General features: G+C 39.2%; 1 protein-coding gene across 2 annotated transcripts; it reads right to left on the bottom strand.

Annotated features, from left to right (window-relative positions):
- Nucleotides 1-5,914: 5,914 nt before the first annotated feature.
- On the bottom strand, nt 5,915-7,014 carry LOC108595627 (trihydrophobin-like). Of its 2 annotated transcripts, none has more exons than XM_017980895.2 (3): nt 6,719-7,014; nt 6,535-6,657; nt 5,915-6,478 (listed from the first exon to the last, which is right to left on the bottom strand). In XM_017980895.2, the coding sequence occupies exons 1-3, from the start codon at nt 6,813-6,815 to the stop codon at nt 6,141-6,143; spliced, it is 558 nt and encodes a 185-aa protein (XP_017836384.2). In that variant the 5' UTR covers nt 6,816-7,014; the 3' UTR covers nt 5,915-6,140. The 2 variants fall into 2 exon arrangements, with proteins under 2 accessions (XP_017836384.2, XP_017836383.2); XM_017980894.2 differs by having other exon boundaries at nt 5,926-6,478; nt 6,535-6,666; nt 6,719-6,998.
- Nucleotides 7,015-15,623: the final 8,609 nt, after the last annotated feature.

The raw sequence follows: 15,623 nt of genomic DNA, 5'->3' as shown, positions 1-15,623 counted from the left end.
AAAGTTGCGAGCAAACTGCGCTACAAATTAATCTAGAAATATTTTTAAGCCATTATCGCAGCAAGATTAGCCAAGTGCAAGCTATAAAAAATATTTGTAAACAAATGATTGTGGGTTAACGCACAAAAATACAATATTAAATAATGATAAGTAATTGTAAGCTTGAGCAGTTGATTATTATACACTGTTGACTACGTTTTTGTAAAAACGATTGGAAAATGTTATTGATTAGTAATCATAATTAATACTTAATGAGCTATGCTTGCAATAATAATTATGCAGCTTATTTTAATAACTTGAACTAAGCTGCAGCGCTCTTAGACCCTTAAAGGCATTCCCATACACCCACACGCACACACACACATATGGAATGTGGGAACTTTTCGGCACTTATTTAGTTTGCCTTGAAGACGTTACACACACACACACACAGCAACAATCAAACACACACTGATAAATTGAAAGCTATCTTTGGCATACAATACATAGCTCATATTGCTGTTGCTGTTGTTGTTGTTGTTGCTGTTGCTGTATTTGTGTTTCTTTTAAGCAACAATGCGCTGTATGCGCCTGCGGCCTTTACTTAGTACGACTACGACGCTCATTTATTTCACAGTCGTGGACAAGATAATCGCCAATGTCCGCTTAGAGCTAAACGAAGACGACGAAACTGCTTAGCTTCAATACCAAATGGCGTGCTATATGTATTTATATATATATACACATATATATATATATTATATGTTAGTCGTATATGTTGCCGTGCCGCGTCATTTACGTTGCTTTAGGAAATGGATTTCAATAATTTTCACACGAAAATCAGTTGGAATAAAGTTGTTTTAGCCGCTTACGTTTCACTGCTACGTTCGTAAAGTCATTTGTATGTCTTAATTTAGCGTTAAAGAGAAAATACTCTTGGCTCTTTGGCTCATGGCTTGTTTGCTCGGCCATCAGTCAGAACTCCAACTAGCTGCAGTAGCTCAAGCAGTCAAGACACACACACACAGGCACAGACAACGAAGCGGAACTGTCACAGCAACGTCAGTGTTCTTATATACATGCATACTATATGTATATGTATATGTATGTGCTTGCCACCTTTGGGGGCGCAACACTCACTCAGCTACAGTCGCAATTACAGCTACAGCTACAGCTACAGCTTCAACTTCATTTGGGTATCAGCATCGTCGTCGCTGGTTGTCATGGGCAACAACATAACGTAACGTTGGCACAGCTGAAGCCCCAACCAACTGCCCAGCGGCACCGCTGGGGCCTGTTTCGCTTGTAATTATAATATTCCAGCCAACCCAAAATGTTGCCCCAGGCTAAGCACAGACGCAGCAGTCGGAGTCGCAGTCGCAGTCGCAGCAGCGGCAGCGGCCAAGGCAGGAAGATGAAGCGGCGTCAACGAGAGACACACGGAACTTTTGTTGTTGCCTCTTATTGTTGCTGTTGTTGTTGGCGCTGCCGCAACATGCAACAGAACGTCGCCCGAAGACTTTGCGGATGACCTCGAGCGCCACAAATGCTGATTACATAGAAGCTCCCATCTCCACTTCCTCATGCTAAAGCAAAGAACAAAAAATACATAGACAAGCAGCCATAACGCGCATAGACGAACTGCAGATGCGCTGCAGTTTATATTCTATTATCATAAACTGTAATAAGAACAAAGCTTGTCTAAAAATAAAATATATGTGCATGAAACTTTTGCTTAAGTGAAGACTTGTCAACACATGTTGCAGCTTGTGGCAAGAACAAGCTGCGCATGTTGGATAAACACCCAAGTTTGTGGCAAGGTAACTAGCACTAAGCTAAGCAGGCAGTAAGAGCCTTTAAACAGTTTTGTAGACCCAGTAAATACAAAATGCAAAAAGGGACTTATAAGTTAAAGCAATGAAGAATGTGTGTAAAAAGAAGGCGTGGCAGAGCGCATAAAATATATACGCTATAGCCATATCTGTTTGATAAGAAACAACAAACTTTGTTGTCGATTCGATAAATCAAAGCAAGTCAAGTTTAGTCTAAAAATTTCTTTACAAATTAAGAAAAAACGTAACAAATAGAAACTATTACATATATGAACTTTTATTTTTTTATTATTCTAATTAAACTTGTTACTTGCTGCCTATATTTTGAGTCTCGTATTGTCGGCTGTGCCTAACTTGGTGCATTTTTTTTATTGTTGTTGCTGATGTTGTCGCTGTCTCGTGCATATTTGAACTATAGATATGTAGGCGTATATACCCCAGCATCTGCCTCTCTTTCTCTATGTGTGTGTGTGTGTGTGTGCTTATAGCTTTGGGGTCAGTCTGTGCGTATGCGCTATTTGCGATGCCGTGCACTAGCTTTGCCCATTTACATAGCTTGAGGTATTTCAATTTATTTCATTGTGCTTTTCATATTATTGTATTTGCAATTTTGATTGCAGTTGCCTTTTGACCATTGGCCACTACGAGCATCCGATTCCATTTCAGCCATATGCAAAAATATTGATAGCTGCACCAAGCAGCAGCAGCAGCAGCCACCCACCTACCCCTTGCCCTACGCGCTCAGTGATGATTGACAGACATGTTTGTTAAAACTGCAAGCCAAGGCAACAGCGCGCATTGGCATTTATATGCTTAATGCTTATTTTAACTGCAGCACATATTTGTTAAATTGCAGTAAACTAAACATACGCTAAATGCGAAATACTTTGAACATTAAATGAGTATTGTAATTATTATTAATTCAACTGATGAAATAGTCTTTTATATTGCAGCCTTCAAGTCTTTTGTATAGTTCACAATGCAATTTTCTACTTAGCGTGTCATCACTGTAATATTTTTACACACAGCACATAAACAAACATTGACATAACAAGCAACTAAATTCATATTGAGAGCCTGCGGCGCTTTTGAAACATTTTTCAAATGTCCAACTAATTGCAACTGCTGCTGCTGCTTGTCATTGTAAGCCAAGCTAAGGCTTGTAAATTTCAACTGGGCTAAGAGATATAATATGTATATTGCTGCATAGTCATAATTACAGAGCTCATGGAATGACAGCAACTATTTGTTGTGTACTGAGCCGGCAACAAAAGAAATGTCTACATTATTTCTTCATCAATGTCAGTTGGAATTTGCCAGAACATGTTTCATTTATATCTCACATTTCTAATTGCAGCTTGTCCATCCGAAATGCAAATTCAAAAATATAAAATTGCAAGCATAGGACTGCCATTGATTGTAAATAATACTGGCAAATATTTGTTGGACTGCAGTGGCAAATTAAAAGAAAATGCTACTGCTGTTGCTGCTGCAAGTTTAGAGAGAGCAACACCCACAAAATGCTGCATACGATAAATCAGTTATTGACTTGAGCAAAAATATACGTAAATGCGAGCATAAATTGCCAACAATAAATAACCGAAAAATTGTAAATAAAGTTGCTAGCAAATATTTCATAAAGTAACAATCAGCTTAGGGCCAAAGGAGCAGATGCCAAAAAACCAGCAACAGCAACAACAACAAACTTAACACACACACATACTGACACATTAAATGCAGCACACCCTGCAGCCTTGGCCACCCTCCTTGCCCCGCCCAGGCAGGCAACAGCATTGGACTTTCGTATCGAAAAACCAAAAGTAAAAAGCGCCCACAGCAAATGTTGCAAGCAGCGCCCAGATAAGCGGCCAGCAAGCGAAGCCAAGCCAAGCGAACCCGCGCGCGCGCCACACGCTGAGGTTGAAACACTGTGTGGCAGCAACTTAACATTTGTTGGTATGCAAACAAAATTTCGCATACTTGGCCCAATGCTTAAACTCTTCAATTGGCTAAAAGCGTTCGTTCGCTCGCTCGCTCGCTCGGTCGTAGGCTCGTTTGCTAGCTAAATGTGGCACGATTATTGTTATTATTGTGGCAGCAGGCGCAAGCATTATTTGCGTTGCAGCAACATTTTTTTTATTTTTGTCAAGCAGCAGCAGCAGCAGCGTTGGCAGCAACAGCAGCTTGTTGGTCATATAAGAAAGCGCAGACAAAAGCAAAGGCAACTACCGCTGGCGAAAATGCAAGAAGAAGCAGCAGCAGCAACAACAAATTGGTATTTATAGCTGGCAGGCATAACGGTGTTCATAATAATGATGACGTGGCGCTGAAAAGAAGCACAAGCAGCGACGGCGACGGCGACAGCGACAGCAGCAAGGACATAACATCGCCGCAACATAATGAAAACGAAGGGAATTTTCAGCTGTGACGACTGCGACGCATGACGACCGCACACAAAATGGCCGACGGCCATTGCAAGTTCTCAAGTGCTTCCGGCTGAGTGGGTGCCTACCTAACCGCAGAGCAATGCTCGCCAGCCCCCACCCCACCCCACGCCATCTCCAACCGCCCCCCGCAGCATACACCAAGCAACCAATATTGTCATGTGGCTTTCTTTGCACTGCGCCATAGCGTGGCAGGCAGGCAGGCAAGGCATCATCAGGAGCACAAGCGACTGGAGGCATCGTCAACGTCATGGGACGGAAATGAGTCAAGCGTGACATTTGCTCGACGCTGGCGGTGTTACGCTACGCTGCGCTTCAACAGTCGCGCCTTGCCCTTTATATCCTTTCGTCTCTGCCACACATGTACATTTGTATGTGTGTGTGTGTGTGTGTGTGCCGCAGGCTACGCAAAAGGAAACTCCTCGTATAACGCAAATTAAAAAATCCAACTGCCATAGCCAAGCCGCAAAGAAAATGTCAAGTAATGGGAAACTAACGTGTAAATATGTGATATGTATGTATGTATATGTGTGTGCAGCTAAAAGTATGCAACACTCTTTTTTTTTTTTGCCACAGCCAACAGCCAATTTTAATTAGCCAACGTCAGCACAATGCAGCTTAGCTTAAGCTTTACGACTTTAACTCTTAGCCCAGGCATATAGCCGATCTCCCACATACACTGACGCCTGTAATTAAATGCTCATTTCCATATTTATTTACGCACTTCAAATTGCGCTGTTGTGCTTAGTGATAAACATATGGAGTTCTCTTTGGAAAGATGAAGATCATCCACAGTGGTGAATCTGACAATTTGGCGGCGTTGGCGGGCTACCCTGCGGGTCAGACTGCGGTGCAATCGCCAACGGTAGTAAGTCATTTTGCGGTGGGAAATACTGCGGGACTGCCAGTGCCTGCTGCATGCATAGCGCACTCAACAGACAACAGAAAAGCGTCAAGTTCCACATCTTCATCTTGGGAGGCTAGAATCAAACTGAAAGTTTAGGGCAATCGTTAGCAGTAGTCAACTAGAAGGTGAATAATCAACCACATTAAATGGCATACTCGATTTATACTTAATTGCATCTTTACAGTTAAATGCCAAAAGTTAAGCTAACAACAGCAACCTCCGCTGCCTTTGCGTCTTGCTCCGGCATAAGCGACTTATCTCCGCTTGACATTATCACATTGTTTATATTGTTGCCAAGTCTACAAAGTTTGTTTACAATTTGATATGCTTTATATAATATTAAATACATTTCCACGCATTTTAATACATTTTTGTTATGCATTATATAAACTAAATACATTCAAAAGCTATGAAATGCACACATAAATAAATCAACATACTAGTATTAACACATAGTAGAACGAGCATTCATTTCAAATTTTAAAGTTTTTCGTTGTTTTCCTTCTCAATGCGCAATAATAATTTTAAAATGCAAAATGCACTGCAAAATGAACTCGGATCCTCACACGTGCTGTTAGCTTGCAACAGCTAACTTTAACAGCTGTTATTGAAAGACTCGACTGTTAATTTACCATTTGCGGTATGTATCATAACAGTTTGAACATTTCTAAATATGTTAGCATTCAAAATTTTCAAATTTCCACAACAAAACTTAACATTTTGCGTTGAAACTCCCCACAGTGCAATGCAGCTTAGCTTAAGCTTTACGATTTTAATTCTTGCCTATAGCTGGCATATAGCCGACTTGCCACATACACTCATGGCTGTAATTCAATATTTATTTGAGCACTTCAAAATGCGCTGTTTTGTTTAGAAATAAACATATGGAATTCTCTTTGGAAAGACAAAAATCATCCAGTATTACACCCTACAGGCTGACAATTTGGCGGCGTCTGGCGTGGATTTATTTATAGCACATCAAGCTGTTTGACGTGGACATCCATAAGGACCACACGGACCACCTGGTGGTGGACATCCATAAGGACCACAAGGACCACCTGGTGGTGGACATCCAAAAGAACCACACGGGCCTTTTGGGTTCCCTCCTTGGTTGCCTCCGAGACCTCCTCCTGGATACCCTCCTTGGTTACCTGCTTGGTTGCCTGCTTGGTTGCCTGCTTGGTTGCCTGCTTGGTTGCCTCCTTGGTTGCCTGCTTGGTTGCCTCCTTGGTTGCCTGCTTCTTTGCCTGCTTGGTTGCCTGCTTGGTTGTCTTCTTGGTTCTCTATTGAGTTCTGAATAGGTGGCATAGCCCGCACTAAATATTGCATTTGCATAAAGTTATTATTTTCAGTAAATGTTCACGAGTCTTACGCTTGCGACAGCAAATATAGTTTTCGTTTTCGCAGTGGAATCGTGTGGCTGATGTAGTTTGGCAGTACTTGACGGGCACACATTGTTGTCTGGCACCACAGAATCTAGAGCCTCCTAGTTCTCCTAATCGTTCTATAACATATTTACAGTCTTGCTGCACTCAATGCAATTTATTTAGACTTACTCTCCTGCCTTCTCTCTTTCTTACTAGCGCCCAGAGCCTGCTGCATGCATAGCGCACTCAGCAGACAACAGCTAAGAGCCAAATTCCAAATCAGCATCTTGAGAGGCTGGAATCAAACTGAAACTCTTGGCCAATTGTTAGCAGTAGTCATCATCTACTTAGCAGGCGCCAAATCAAGCGTTTCAAATGCATAACATATATATTTAATTGCTTCTTTTCTTCTTTACAGTTAAATGCTAAAAATGACGCTAAGCACAATAAATTGAAGATACATTTGCAGCAAACAAATATAAAAACATAAATCAGGGATTATTACATTTTTCCGATATTTCTCATAAAACCTAAATCGAAATATAACAAGATAACATGCTAAATTATTGTGATTGCAGTGCATGTTTTAAATCAATGTACATATGAAAAATAAACAAATCGCAAAACGTCAAGAGAAGGAGGCAAAACAAAGGCAAATATTTGACATATGGTTATATTATTTATATGACATATAACTATATTAGCTTAACCTGAATTTTGCAAATTTTTATTTAGTTGATAGCCATACCCCGAGCCACTTTGAAGCTTAAGTTAAAAGTTAACTTGGGATATGAAATATCCCATATAGAATCATATAATTGATATCATTTTATATTGTAATATACAAGATGATTACACTTTGGGTGCCTCTCTCTTGGAACATTCTGCCAAGAGTATCTCAACACAAATGGGTGCCCCTTGGTAGGCCGCCGTAGGCGTGGCAACAGCATTTTCAACATCAAAACAAATGCATAACAAAAGGTGTAGGCACATATTATGCATATTTTGAGGAAAATCGCCGGCAACGCTGGACTTTTGGTCATGATATATTCAGGCCCACAAGCGAAAATACTCCCAACGTTTTACGCCGCTTCCCCCTGCGCCCCGCACCCGGTCTAGCTGTCAGAACTTTTACGGCTGGCCAATGTGGCGCAATCAACCTTTGGCTGCGGTTCGCGTTTTTGGCATGCCAGCGGCTATATATCGATGCAAGGAATTAAAAATATAGGTACACGCATAACATAGCAGCAAGAAGGGGCGGAAGCGGGTGAGGGCACGCTTCTAAACAGAGAAGCAGATACAATAAAACATGCAAATATGCGCCCAAGGACATTGCAGCAACAACAACAACAACAGACACCATCAAAACACAACGCGCTGAAGAACGCATGCTGAACATCAAACACACACACACATACATACGATGTCCTCTGGTAACAGCATGACCGCAGGTGCATATGCCTGTGTGTATATGTGTGTGCTTGCGTGTGTGGGTGAGAGAGATACCAAAGGGTATAAAGTTTATTTAGCTTTAGTCCAAATTAAAGGCCTTTGTATATTAAGTAACCGCGGCATACACACATACATAAATGCAGTGCGATAACACGACAGCACACACACCCACACACACACATGTAGACGCGGGGCATGAGTATGAATGCTTACAGTGTTGAAGTTGTATATAAAATAAGCCGCTGGCCATTCGGAAAACCTCTAAACATACCAAAAATGAAATTTATACACAATAAAAAAAATGTATATGTATATACATACGTGTGTGTGTGTGTGTGGCTGTGTGATGAGACCAAAGGCTGCCGCAGGACACTTGCTGCGTACCTCAAAAACGAGCTGTAAAGTTTTTGGGCTATGCAGGAGAGTGAGTGTGTGTGCGTTTACTTGGTTCGTATTTTGATTTCATCAAAGCTTTCGTACAGGACATTTTTGTAAACAATAAAATATGTTGCAGCTGCGGCATTTAAAATGTTAACAGTACTCGGATCTTTATCCGCTTAGCCCCATAAACTGTAAATTGCCATTTGATACGCTTTTGTAATTCGCTATGGTCGAAAGGCTTGCAGTAACAATATTTTTTATTTGATTTATTTATAAACATTAACAAGTTCTACAACAAAAATTTAAGTTATATTCACATGCTTTTTTTATAAAAGAAATATGCTTAAATTGAAATCAACATTTGTTGCTTAAATTGAGCAAAAACAAGTTATTATTAATTAAATAAGATATCTATATGTATTTTAAATTATACATATATAATATGTTGCTTAAGCATTTGTACTATTATTTACTTTATTAATAATGCAATAAATTATTACTCACATATTAGAATTTCCTTTGTAGCTAACAACCTATAATTTAATTATTAAAATTTAATAAGAAATCTGCGCATTTTTTTAAAATGTTGGTAGAAAAAAAAGATTGGCAGTGAAATGTTTATAATTCAGCAGATTCGTTTGCAACGCTTCCACTGTAATTGCAACATGTCACTGCAGCAGCATAAAAACTGATGACTTGCAGCCGTTGCGTTGGCCCGTTGATCCGTTTGCCATTTAAGCCATTGCCGTGTCGTGTGTGTGTGTGTGTGTGTGTGTGCGAGTCCCAATGGTGGAATTCGTTTTTATTGACATGACTGAAAATGGCATTTATAAAAATGCATGTAACATATACAAATAGTGCATACACATATATTTAAATGCCGTTACATTGATTGACAGAGGCCATATCAGTGAAGTTATTGGTATGCAATGGGCATACATGTCGCATGAGTAATGTAACGACTGCAAATAAATGCTGACTGACATGCAGAAAACAAGAGAAAATACTGAGTATTGCATATGAAAATATGTAACAAAACAAAGAAACATGTAAGCTTAACAAAAAATACTTTAATATGCACATGTAAATAAATGATTTGTTTAAAATAAAAAGAATTTAAAAGCTGTTGTCTGTGCGAACAATACATTAGTTTAATGAATAATTAGGCAGTGTAAACAAAAAACTATAAGGCATAATTAAAATATGAAAAAGAGCAATAAGTAAGTTCAATAAATGTATCATAATGACCAAAAGACTAAAATGATAACGCAGCTTACTAAAGCAGTTATCGATAGGCAACTATCGTTCTGTAACGAATTCAAGCTAAAGCTACACACAGCGAGAGCGAAGCTCTTGCAATTTTAATCAGCAAGAAACAAATGAAAATTAAAAACTTTTTGCGCCAAGCACACACAATGCAAATAAAGCTTAGAATATTGTAAACTATTTTTTTGGTGTATGCGCGGCATAAATGTTTGATTGCTTGCATACAAATTTTATTTTGATTTTATTACAACAATATGTAATAAATAAGTAATTTGCAACGCCAGCGCAGGCAACTATAAAGGCGCGTTTCACGCTCGCTGCATGCATTTCTAATGCATATTGTTATTGTTGATGTTGCTGTTGCTGTTGTTGTTGATTTGCATAGTTATTTTTTAGGCAACACTTTGGTGTGACTGCAGCACTTTGTGTGTGGTTGTTGATTTTGATACGATTAAAGCAAAGCATGCCAGGACATGCACAAACAAAGTACATAGCATAGCTATATACATACAAACATACATATATATGTAGATATAGATGTGTGTGTGTGTGTGTGTGTGTATATAATATTGTAGCCGCACATTTTGTGGCAGCTAATCTGCATTTAAATGGAATTTTTAATTATTTTGCTAGTCGCTATCCTTTGACAATCACAGACACTGGCACAGGCACAGGCAGAGGCACCAGGCATGGTGTTTAGCGTATGCTCCAGGCAAACTGTACCCTATACATATAGCATAGGTAGTATAGTATGTGGCCGCGCTCACTTTTCGCTTGCCGGCCAATAAAATGCAGTTCAAATATATTTTATATATACTATATACATTTATATGTGTAGCTTGAGAGCCGCGCAGTTCGGCCACAACTTCAGTTCAGTTCAGCGCAATTTAAATTGCCAATCAAAAATGTGGAGCACAAAAATATATATGTATGCATATAAAGAGTAAATTTTCGACGAGGGGCTGGTGGTGGTGGTGGTTGCTGGCAGCACCTACCAATTTGCCATCAACGGCTAAGCAAATAAGAATATTAATGGTTTTTTCCAGCCATTGCGCAATATTTTGCCAGTTTATGCTATAAAGCATAATACACCTGAGCGAGCTTTCGATTAGAATGAGTCAATACACACCTCACTCTCTCTCTATATACATGTTTGTGTGTGTGTGTGTGACATGCATTAAATTATAGCGGCGACATTTAATAAAATTGCATTTTATTTATGTCATGCGGCTGCATGCATAAATTTAATAGAAAAAAAAACGCTATTTAAACAATATGAAAAAAAAAATAAATAATATTGTAAGCTTGTAATTAACATGTTAATTAATAGTTGGCCGCCAGGCAAATGCATTTTATTGCTGCCTTTAAAAAAGTTGTTGCATAATTTTAGGCTCGCAGCATACAATAAATTTTTTATGCATTTTTAATATTAATTAGCGCTGGCAAAGCAAACAAACAGTGCTTGTTAATAATTTTATAACGGTTTTTTTTTTATTACAAAAAAAATATTGAAGCAAGCAGTTTGGGCGTGACATAATCGAACTGGCGAGCAGCTTTGAATGCCACAATAGCAAATGCCAGGGCTTAAGTATTTCGGACATTGTCATGCTGGTCAGAGAGCATGGCCGGAAGTCAGAGCTAGTAGAATATGCGTGCAGCCACATGGTAAGCAAGTTGGCCATTGGGGGAATTCAACGCTCGCCTTTCAAATTTCCACTGCCTCAGAAAATGTTCACTTGTTTGGTTACTGCCGCAGCAGCAGCAGCAGCGGCAGAGGCAGCAGCAGCAGCTACTGACATTCTTGTAGCATGCAAGCAGGAGCGGCAGCAGACTCAGTTAGCCATTGGCGTTTTGTGGCAAACTCACGTTGGCTCATGTTGTTCTTGGCAACGTGGACATGACTCTGACTCGAGCACAGGCTAAGGCAAAACTCTCGCTCTCACTCTCTTTGCCTCTGCCTCTGCCTCACTCAGCTGCAAGTCTTTTCTACCTGTCGCTTCAACATTTTGCAGCAAGCAGCAAACGCACTTACTGGCACTGCCCACTGTGCGCCTGGGGCAACCAAACGGAAATTAAAAAGTGCGGCAGCAAAAATATAACAGGAGGAACCTCTAAACCATAGACGTATCCGCCGTTAACGCAAATGTAAACGTTAAACTGACTGACTGACTGGCTGACTGGCTGAGTTGCTATGGCTGCAACAAGATACGAGCATATTACAATGCAACTTGTGGCAGGCGGCTCAAGCAATGCCACACACACACACACACACATATGTATGTGTATCATTTTTAAGCGTATGCAAGAGCTGCTAGCATAATGATGTCCTGCTTGCAATCTCAGCTCATTAGCTTTTTAAGCTATTGCTCTTAGCTCTAGCACACACACACACACATATATACTCACACACACACACTCGGCTGTGCATAGCCAAGCAGCTGAAAAAGCAATTAAATTTTCGTTTAAAATTTTTGCATACACTTCGTAAACATTTAATTTTCAATTTTAATTTGCTTGAACGCATTGGCACATTGAACACAATGTTCAATATCATTTTATCCTGCACCCATGTGCCACTGTGGCAGGCATGCCTGCCTGTGCCTCGTTTCTCATTTACATTAAATAAATATTGTACAATTGTATCGAAATGCTGCAGCAGCTACAAAAAGGTAAAAGCCATCGAAATGAGCTCCAACTGCTGCTGCTGCTGCAGTCCAAAAATTCTTCATCTTTGCCAACAATGTCTTTCAAAGGAGTTGACTTCGCCTCACAGCACACACACACACACACACACTACAGTATAGAGCAGCGCAGCACCTTACCTCTGAGTAAATATGCAATTGCCAAAAAAAAAAAAAGAGGAGAGCAAAAAGCATAAGAAGAAAAACAAAAAGTAAAAAGCAATGAAATTGCTTGAAAAATTGCCATACAATGAATAAAATTGAAACATTTGTAGCATCATCAGTTGAGCTTTATGGAAAATGCATGTTGCATGCCGCATGCGGCATGTTGTATGCAAATGTACAAACAATTTACGCACATAACTTCATGTGTATATTGCAATGTTTGCAACTAACCAAATATTTCTTAAAATAAATACCCTGTAAGCAAACAAAGCCAAAGCGAAGGCGTAAGCAGCTTAAAATTATGCTACTTGTTATCGATAACATAGCGAATGTGAGCAGTGTTAGCGCTGGTCATACTAGGCGTATGAATTTTAGCAGCAAATACTTTTAAGCTTAGACTTAATATTTTATTATTTAATGCGCAACTTTTTAGTCCATGCTGCTTGCATTAGTTATGTGCAAATATTTATGTAAGCGCACTAATAGATTTTCTTAGATATTTTTTGCAGCATACCGTAAAATTTACATAACATTTTGTATAAAATTAATTTTTTGCCATGTTATTTCAACTACAAGCACACACACACACACACACACACACAAGTTGTAGCTGTGGTAAATGTATTTAATGGCTGACTGGCAACCAATGACTTGTGATGTGTTATCGTTATACAGACCAGACCACACTGACTGCACTATGTCTGCGCACAAACGTCTCTGTGTGTGTGTTTATAATTTACTTTACTTGCTGACAAAAGGATTTTAAAACAATTATTTTAATGTTTTTTTTCTCACACACACACACACATGCACATGCATGTGAAATTGCGTTTAAATGACTTTTGATATTTTTGACTTTTAAATGTAATTTTTCTCTTGATTTCACAATTTGCCCCAAAAACTGTTGCCAAACAAATTGTATTTAATAAAACGTGCTGTGTGCTGTCAAAATGTAAATAAAATACGCACGCAGTCCACTGTACCATAAATATGCAATTTAACAGCCAAAACATAATAATTGACAACAGGAATTGCGTTGTGCATTAAATTTATTTGCCATTTGCCGCACTTGTTGTTTTTAATTGTTGTTGTATGCAAATCAACAAATTACAAAGCGTTGCATGATGTAAATTGTTAATAAATCATTTCGAGCTTTGGACATTTATTGGCTGCGATAAAGCTGCAAGTATTTTTAATTAAGAATAACAAAATACATATACAAAAAGCTATAGCTATATGCATGTTTATCTTTATGATAAATGCGTTGGATAATTACCAGTGAGTTTTTGAGTCTGGACGTCTGCCTATGCTAATCTACAAACAACTTGAACAGTTGGCATAAGTAAGCAAAGTCATTAACATATCGCAGCAATGAAAATGCAAATGCAACACACCGAAAAAAACGAAAAGTATCTTTAGCTAGCGCCGGCTACTTGGTGTCTAGTGTTGGGCTCATTAAAAATGCGCTGCCATCTTGCGAAAGTGAAAAATTATAGCAGAAGAACAAACTCGGAAAAAAAAACTTTGGCGTGCACAGACAGCAAACTGGACCAGGTGCGGCTGCTGCCTGCTTCCTTTCTTTGTTTTTGATATCTTTTTGTAGCTTTACGCATTGTTAGCACTTCATAAAACTAAGCTCATGAATATTATGAACGCTTATCTATGCAAGTTCTGTTTGAATTGTGCGGATTTAGCAAATGCAATTTGTTGGCACTGGCGGTCAAGCGTGTGCTGCGTGCTGCTGCTGGGTGCGTGGTGCATGCAGCATATGCTGCAGGTTATTGCCACAACTTAAGTTGCTTGCTTACAACGCGCTTAAGCGTAATTACAGCCTGAAAAAAAGTCAACATTGCGCTGTGGCAAGTTGAACGTAAAATGGAGTGAAGTGAAGCTGCCAAGGCAAAACTTAATACGTCAGTAAGTGCTGCTTAATGCGTATTATCTGCAGCTGCCACGCCTTGACGCAACTTAATTGTTAGCTTGCCAAAAACTTTCGCCAAACAGCCAACAAAACTCCGACGCGCGTTATTAACCCCTTTTTACTTTTGTTGCTAATTAAAAAACTTTTGCTGCCAACAAAAAACGAACGAAAATAAAATATAAAAAAAAAGAACGCTACTGTGTTGCCAAAGACATGGATAATGTGGTGCCTGTCATGACCGTCACAAAATTTGTGATGTTGTTTACACAAAAGCAATCATACGCCATGTTGTACGCACAACGAGTTTCGACGCTGCTGCTGCTGCTTCACTGTCAACAATACGCTTTGGCTTCAAAAGCAAAAGATCTGACACTGCCACGACGCGCTCTGTTGAAGTTTCATTAATTAGATAAAAGTTTTTGCTGCTACACACACACACACACACATTGTTAATGACGAGCTGCAAATTATTTGCACAACAAACGCAAAGTCACAAAAAGTTGCATGCAGCAAACTTTGACATTGCTGCCAAAAGCCAACAACAGCAGCAAGCATTTTTATTGTTGCGTGCAGCTAGCAAATTAGCCATAAATAGTGGCGTCTTATCAATTACAAGTCCTATGTATTGCAATTAAATTCAACACCTCAGGCACTCAGGCGCACCCAAAAGTAACGCAAGCAAGGGCTTGCCAGCTCATTGAACCCATAAAAAACTTTTTCTTGCTGCTCATAATTGAAATCTAAGTACATTTTTACAGACTTGTAGAATGTGCACAGACAGTGCATAATAAATTTATAAAGGGAGATCAATTTGCTGATCTACAGCATTGAGTAAAAACTAAAGCATACTTTTGGGCTGATTTCAAGCAAGAGCTAAAATTTTGCTTAATGTTCAAAAATGTAATTAAATATTTTATATTTAATTGTCGAATTCACATTGATTAGCACACAGTTCTGAAGCTCTAGATAGTCACTTTACTTTGCACCCCTTTGTGCGCGCCACTGTTTGGCTTTCTTTTTAAAAAACATTGCTCTCATGCCATAAACAAATATGCCAGAACACAAAATAATTAACCCTTTTACATTACTTTTTTTCTGTTTTTTTTTTGCTTTCTTTCTTCATTTCAACTGCCGCTGCTTACTAATCAAGCTCGAAGGTAAGTGGAATACGAGCAACTGAAGATAAACCGGAAACGTTGCCACAAAGTTGCAAGTTGAGAGCCGCCAC

The sequence above is a fragment of the Drosophila busckii genome, chromosome 2R, assembly GCF_011750605.1.
Source record: "Drosophila busckii strain San Diego stock center, stock number 13000-0081.31 chromosome 2R, ASM1175060v1, whole genome shotgun sequence".
NCBI classification, from domain to species: Eukaryota; Metazoa; Arthropoda; class Insecta; order Diptera; family Drosophilidae; genus Drosophila; species Drosophila busckii.
This window is presented reverse-complemented; position numbering and strand designations above follow the sequence as displayed.